This window comes from Gracilinanus agilis, chromosome 1, assembly GCF_016433145.1.
Source record: "Gracilinanus agilis isolate LMUSP501 chromosome 1, AgileGrace, whole genome shotgun sequence".
Taxonomy (NCBI): domain Eukaryota; kingdom Metazoa; phylum Chordata; class Mammalia; order Didelphimorphia; family Didelphidae; genus Gracilinanus; species Gracilinanus agilis.
In genome coordinates, this window is record NC_058130.1 from 732837347 (window position 1) to 732844545 (window position 7199).

Consider the following 7199-nt stretch of genomic DNA (forward strand, 5'->3'; position numbering starts at 1 on the left):
TAGAATGACTGAAGAACAACATCTCTCGAAATTGTTTTGTTAGGGGCAGCTAAGTAGCTCTGTATATTGAGATTCAGGCCAAGAGACAAGAGGTCCTATGTTCAAATTTGGCCTCAGACATATCCTATCTGAGTGACCCTGGATATGTCACTTAACCACCATTGCTTAGCCCTTACTGCTCTTTTGCCTTAGGTAAAGGTTTAAAAAAAGTGTTTTGTTTTATTTACTTGAATATAAGTTATAACCCGAATAGAATGTAAGCTCCCTGCGGGCAGAAACTGTTTGCTTTTTCTTCTTTTTAATGCCAACACTTAGTACAGTCCCTTGCACATAATAGATGCTTGATAAAGATACATAATAAATATTTGATAAACTGAATTGAATTTTAGATAACATTTTAAGCTTTGGGAAGAGCTTTATAAACATTATCTCACTTGTCAGGCCTAGAAGGAAATTTAGACCACAGTATAAATGTTGCTATAGAATATCAAAACTAGAAGAGGCCTCAGAACATAGAATGTTAAACCTGAGAAGAAAGATAAAGATCATCTATTCCAACATCATTTTACAGTTTGGGAAAGTGATGCATAGAGAGTGAAAGAGACTTATTTAAGGTCATTTTCCAGAGAGGATCCCTGGAGGAGGTTATTATTCTTCAAGTGTGGAGAAAGTGAGTCAGAGAGAGCTTGTGACATGCTCAGCTGCCCCAGACCAACACTCTTCCCTGCCTTCCTTGCTTTTAACACAGACTCCAGCCTAAAGGTTTCCTTCTTTTCCCTCCCTTTCTCCCCATCCTTTCCCCCCTCCTTTCTCAGCCTGATCCATTCCCACTTTTTTTTTTGCTTCCCCTTGAAAGAACCATTTTTCCTCCCCTCCCCAAGCAGGAAATTAAGCCTGGGCCAGGAAGAGACTTTTGTTTTTGTATAGAAAAAGGGAAAGGGTGATGGAGGGAAGGTTCTCAATCTTCCTTCTTGCAGACCCAAGGGTCCTCCTTCTTTCTCCTTCCTGAAACTGCTTCAGTGCCTCTCTCTACCACACATTCCCACTTCAGGCTTCACAATTTGAAATGCAATTTATTTCAAGAGTCGAGTTAATTAGCACTAGTACTGAGTGGCCTCAGGAAATGGAGGTTCCTCCTGCTGCTTGGCAGACAGATGGGCAGAAGTGCTCCAGAGATGAAGCTTCCTCTGCAGATGATGAGGGTGTGGACCCAGCCTTTCCCCTCCCAGTAGGTCAAGCACTCTTTGGCTTACATGGCCTGAATTCATATATGCCTCAAAAGGATCAGACTTGTCTTGTTTGGCCCTAGGAAGAAGACCTAGAAGTAAATGGTTCTGTAGTGGAATAGTGGTGGTGGTAAAGAAGTTGAAGAGAGGGAGATTTCAACTTATTGTAAGGGAAGATTTCCTAAGAATTAGACCTGTCTCAAAATGGACAGATGCTTTCAGAAGGCAGCAAGCTCTCCCTCACCAGAGGGCTTTAAGTGGAGTCTAGGCAAGTTGAATTTGGATGGCCACTTGTGATGCTATAAAATGATTCCTGTTCTGGTGCCACTTAAACTAGATGCCCTGTGAGGCTTTTAAAAATTTGAGATTATAGGATCCTCTCCCCATGTGTCTTCTTCAGCCTCTCTCTGTTCCCAGAAATTACTTTGAGACATGATACACTTATATACCAGTCTTTAAAAGGGCAAGATATCCCTTCTCTCTTTCAATCCTCCACCATTAATGGGTATGGGGTAAGTAATTGATATCAGACTCAGATCTGGAAGGAATCTTAGACATCACTGAACGTGAAATGATCCAGTTTTGCTAAGAGAGAAAACTGAGGCGCAGAGTTGAGAAAGGAGCCACTGGAGATTAATAGCTAGAGGAAGTATTGCAGTGTAGGCCTTAAAGGCTTTTTGGTTTGTGATTGTTTTGTTTTTAATTTGTCATTATGGAAAGAGCCCTAGATTTTTTTAAGTCCTTGCCTTCTATCTTAAAATCAATACTTTGTATTAGTTCCAAGACAGAAGAGGGGTAAAGGCTAGGCAATGAGGGTTAAGTGACTTGCCCAGGGTCACACAGCTAGGAAATGTCTGAGGCCAAATTTGAATCCAGGACCTCTTGTCTCCAGGTCTGGCTTTCAGTCCACTGAGCTACCTTGCTGTCCCTAAGAGTTCTAGAGTTGAAGTCAGGTTGGCCTGGGTTGAAATCCTGATGCTACCATTTACTCAATGTGTAAGCATGAGAAAATCATCTTCCTTCTCTGGGCTCAGATTCTACACCTATAAATAAAATAAGTGGGGGGGGGGGGGCAACTAGTTAGCACAGTGGACAGATTGCCATGCCTGGAGTCAAGAAAATTTGAGTTGGCAGTTACTAGCTTTTCGATCCTGGGCAGGTCACTTAACCCTGTTTGCCTAGCCTTTGCCCTTCAGTTCTAGAGTTGTTACTAGGAAAGAAAGTAAAGGTTATTTTAAAAAATCCACCATAATAAAATAGGCTAGATTATCTATAAGGCCCCTTCTAAGTCTAGATCTTATGACTCTTCCCCCCCCCCCACTCTACTCTTAAGTCATGTGGCAGAACAAAAAGGCAGAGCCCCAAGGGTGAGGAGGCAGGCACCCAGGAGGGGCCCGGCACCTATCCCCATTCGCCGGCCAGGCTAGCTTTCTTGTTAGGGGCCAAAGGGCCTGAGGCTTCAGCACGATGGACAACTTCCAGGCAGCTGTACCTGGGGTGGTTACGGAGGTGGGGAGGAGGGAATTGACGAGGAAGGAAGAAGTAGACTGAGTTTACTCGGGGGTCAGCAAAGAGGGCCCCCCTTTAAGCTTGCAGCCCCCTCTCCCTTTTGAGTCACGTTCTTGACACCGAGGAGGAGTGGAGGCAAGGCGCACCCATCCCCCCTACCCCCCAGCCCCAGCCCCAGACCTGATCTGCCCCTACTAGCCTCCTCTTGTCTCTGCAGCGGGCCCGAGAGGCAGCGGAGTTGGGCGCTGCGGGCGTCGGCCCCCCGGGCAGCAGCGCTGTCCGCAGGCGCTTCTCTGGAACTCCGCAGCTGCCGCCGCTCACGTGGCGCCACGGCCCAGTGGGAGAGGCTGCCCGGGCCCTAGAGCCCGAAGCCAGTGCCCGGGTCGTGTTCAGCATCGAGGAGCGAGTGCCCGAGCGCGGCCACCTCACGACTGGCAGCAGGTAAGAGAAGAAAACGGGGACTTCATTGTGGACCCAAAGGGCAGAGAGAAAAGTCAGAGCTGAGGACCGAGCGGGGAGGAAAGAGTCTCAGTGTAAGGCTGGGGTCGGCGGAAGGGTGGAGGGGCAAGAATGATCCCAGCACTGGCCTCGAAGGGCAGCGGGGTAGGATGGAGTCTGAGACGCTGATGGAAAAAGAGCCGATTGGGAAAGGGGGAAATCATCTGTTGTGCTCAATCCTCTAAGTCCAATGTGAATTCTATGCAGAACACACGAATTCTTCCCGCTTCCCATCCCCATCCCGAGCCCCACTGGGAAAGTGTCTGTGTCACCTGGTTATGGTCGGATTTGTAAAGGGAGTGTTTGGGGTTCCTAAACACAAGGATCAGAGCCCCATCAACTTTCCAGGGAAGAGGGAGGGACTACCGGGAACAGCAGTTGCGCTGGTGAAATCTGCTTGCCGGCTCTTCAGCTCTGACCTCTCCAAAACGTTTCTGCATCACAGTCTCCGGCAGGGGTCACCCTGAACCCTAATGGTCCCCTTGCCCTCTCTTTCCTCATAGTGCAGAGAGCGCTACTTGCCCCGACCCTCTAGCCTTCTGGCCTAGTCACTCAATTCCCACTTCCCACCGAGGGTCGAGGCTACATGCAGGAGAGGAGAGAGGCCTGGTTCCCTTGGCGGGACACCTGCTCTTTATCACGAAACCAAACATCTCAGCTCTTCCCCCTCGGGGAGGACTGTGGAAAGTGATCGTGGGAGTTTTGACGCCTGGTTTCCTTTCTTGCTGTGGGTTTGGGAAAGATTATCCGAGGTGCCTAAAACTTGCCACGGGGACAGAAGAGGGACGTGTTCTGCCCTCCAACTAGGGGCTATGGATTAGTGCTGGTGGAGCCAATAAAATTTGTTCTCCTCAAGTGGCCTCGGGAGTCTGGGAGCGCTATACTGGTGGCGATTGGCCCTTCAGCGGAGACTAGACTCCGGGTTGGCGCTTTTTCCTTTTGGGACTGGGCCACCTCCTCGAATCCTGCCCTCTCTGGGTTCTCTATTTCTTCTGTCTCAGAGGGCACTTGGTAAAAAGCCATCCTAATTCCTTCGGAGGAATCCCTCCTCTCCTCGCCTTCCTTAGAACCCTAAGGGAGAAAGCTCCAGGGGTTCTGTTCCCACCCCCACCCCCCCACTTCCGGGGCACTGGACTGCCCAGCTTACATTTATATGTTGGTGGTCGTGGAGTCTAGGAGACACCGTCTCGAAGCTCTGGCCCACTCCATAAATAGCCAGATCCAGCGGCGCCCGGAACCCGGAACTGAGCCTTTTGCCCACCACCCTCCAGCCCCGGACACTGAACGAGGTGGGGGAGGGAGGAGAGGGGAGGAGGGGCGGGATTCAGCATCTTCAAGGAGGACAGCTTCCCGCTTGGAGTAGGAGCCTTCTCGAAGAGACAGATCTACGGCTTCAGCACCTCGAGAGCAGACAGCTCCCCGGAGCCCAACCTGCTGAGGGGAGCCAACCCTCCTGTACCAGGAACGCTTCAGCATCTACAAGGAGGACAGCTCTCGGGTTTACAGCTCTCCGTTTACCCGCCGAGGCTCCTGAACTGGATTTCAGACTACCTGCCTAGAAGAGCCCGCCCCAAGGTGCCGAGAATTCAGCACTGACCCCGGGGACAGCTCCAGGGGGCTTGAGCTGCGGGGAGGAACTGGACTTAAGGGTGAGGCAGCTGCATCGGAACATCCAGGGCTGACAGCTCCCGAGCGCGGAATCCGGAGCCAGAATCTAAGCCGCTGGAGCTGGAATATTTGGCATGGAGAGCCCAGGAGGCGGCGGCAGTGGAGAAGAGGAGGCGGCGGCGGGGGTGGCAGAGGCAATCAGGCTGTGCCGGGCTCTTAGCCGGGAGGGCGCCGGCTCCGCTAAGCCCCCCAAGCACCTGTGGCGGCAACCGCGGACCCGAATCCGCATCCAGCAGCGTTTTCATTCGGACACAGACAAGTACCTAACGGCTAGAAGCTCCCGACCCGGCCTCAGGAAGTCCCGGCGCTCATGGCCCTCCTCATTCCACAAGCGGTAGGTAAATTGGCAAGGGGAGGCCCGAACCAGCGCAGACAAAGCTCCCCTCCCCACCCCGTCCCACCCGGGACCCCAGGCTATCTCCTGTGATGGCAGAAAGGAGAGATCAGCTGGGTTGGGAAGAGACCAATGGGAGCCTCCATCCTTGGTTCTCCTGGGTCTGGGGTCTACTGTCTCCTGGGCCAGGAATGGGTCAGTGTTCAAGTGAATGGACTTAAGGAAGCATTAGAATCGTGTGTCCTTCTACGACCTTGTGTAATGGGGAAGGGGTGCCTATAGGTCGGTATGTAAGAGAGGTTATGGGTATGCAGCACACGGTACTGGGCAGGGGGGCTCATGGGCCTTCATCTACACATGTGTCTCTGCTCGTATAGATGGGTGCAAAACCTGGCTGCTTCAAAGACAGAGAAAGAACAATGAAAGGGAAAGGGCAAAACTGATATGTATGTTTGTGAGTGAGTGGGAGGAGTGATGAAGAGGGGGAAGAATATTGAGATACACACACATAGCACAAAAAAGGAGAAAGGGAAAGGGATATTGAGAGAGAAAAAAAAGAAACATACTGAGAGAGAAGAGGGGACAATTAGGAGTTCAAAGGATTGAGAGCTAGGCCTAGGGATAGGAGGTCCTGAGTTCAAATGTGACCTCAGATACATCTTGGCTCTGTGCCCTTGGCCAAGTCACTTAACTCCCATTTCTAACTCTTACTCCTCTTCTGCCTAGAGGAAAGGTAAGGTTTTGAGAGGGAGATGTCGGAGAGGGAGACAGAGACAGAAACACAGAGTGAGGAAGAAAGACAGAGAGACACAGAGACAGAGAAACAGAGACAGAGAATAATACTAGCTAACATTTATAGAGAGCTAGAGATTTTGCAGACCATTTTCCATACATTGAGAGAAGCTGAGTGGTATGGTGTCAAGAGAGCTGGACTTAGAGCCAAGAAGACTCAAGTTCAAGTTTTGCTTCTGACACATATGGGGTTATGTGATGTGATCAAGTCGGTGCTATGGGCCCTATCCAATACCAAAGTTAATGAGGAGGTACTGATGTGCATTGGTAGAGGAAGTCCTTATTTTTTCAGCTGAGAGCTATCTTTACCAAAGAAATAACATGACCAATATTAATCCTTGTCCCTTGCATACTTAATTTCCTTTGTGACTCACAACAGCCATGAGAGGTAGATTACTACAGAGACTGCCATTCCCATTTTACAAATTAGAAAAATGAGACACCCAAAAGGTTAAGTCCCTTGTCTATGGTCACACACCTAATAAGTGCCAGATTTCTAGTGGGATTTGAACTCCAAGTCCAGAAACTCTTCACTCCATCCCAGCACTATAGAGACAGAAAAGAGTTATAGAGACAGAGCAGAGAGAAAGAGAGGATAAAAGAAACCTTCCCTCCTCTGCCCCCAAGAGAAGAGGCCAGAGCAGATACTGCTTTGTCATCCCTCTTCTACCCCCACACCTCCCTTCAGCAGCCCAATTTGGATTAGAACAGGTAAATCCCATCCCCTGGAGGCTGCTAGGCTAATGCTAATGGAGTATGGTCTGTTTGTTCAGAGGCATTATGTTCTGATGTACCTATAAGAAAGACCACAGAAGAAGCTGTTCTCCATTCAAAGATCCTGTGAAGACATATAGAAGCCAAGGCTGAGAGAGATGTGCCCACTCAGAACAGACAAGAAGAGAAGAGAAAAATGCTGAAAGCCAGAAAGGAGAAAGACACAGATTGAACAGCAAGACACTGAGACATGCATAGAAGAGGGGGTCAGAAAGATATCCAGAGAGGGGAAAGACCTAGACACATATGTAAGGGAAACAGTGAGTACAGAGACACCTAGAGAGAAGGCAAAGAAAGAGGCAATGGAACAGAGCTATCCTGAAAGGAAGGAAGGAAGAAAAGAAGGAAGGAAGGAAGGAAGGAGGGAAGAAAGGAAGGAAGGAAGGAAGGAAGGAAAG

At 49.6% G+C, this 7199-nt stretch overlaps 1 protein-coding gene across 2 annotated transcripts in view; it reads left to right on the top strand.

Annotated features, from left to right (window-relative positions):
- The first annotated feature begins 4654 nt into the window (after positions 1-4654).
- The window catches only part of PDE4C (phosphodiesterase 4C), a 65345-nt gene continuing 62800 nt past the window's right edge, over positions 4655-7199 (top strand). Inside the window, exon 1 of one of the 2 annotated variants that reach the window (XM_044672366.1) lies at positions 4655-5235. In XM_044672366.1, the coding sequence (XP_044528301.1) occupies positions 4976-5235 (260 nt within the window). In that variant the 5' untranslated portion in view covers positions 4655-4975. The remainder of the gene's footprint in view (positions 5236-7199) is intronic. The other variant, XM_044672358.1, reaches the window with a different exon arrangement.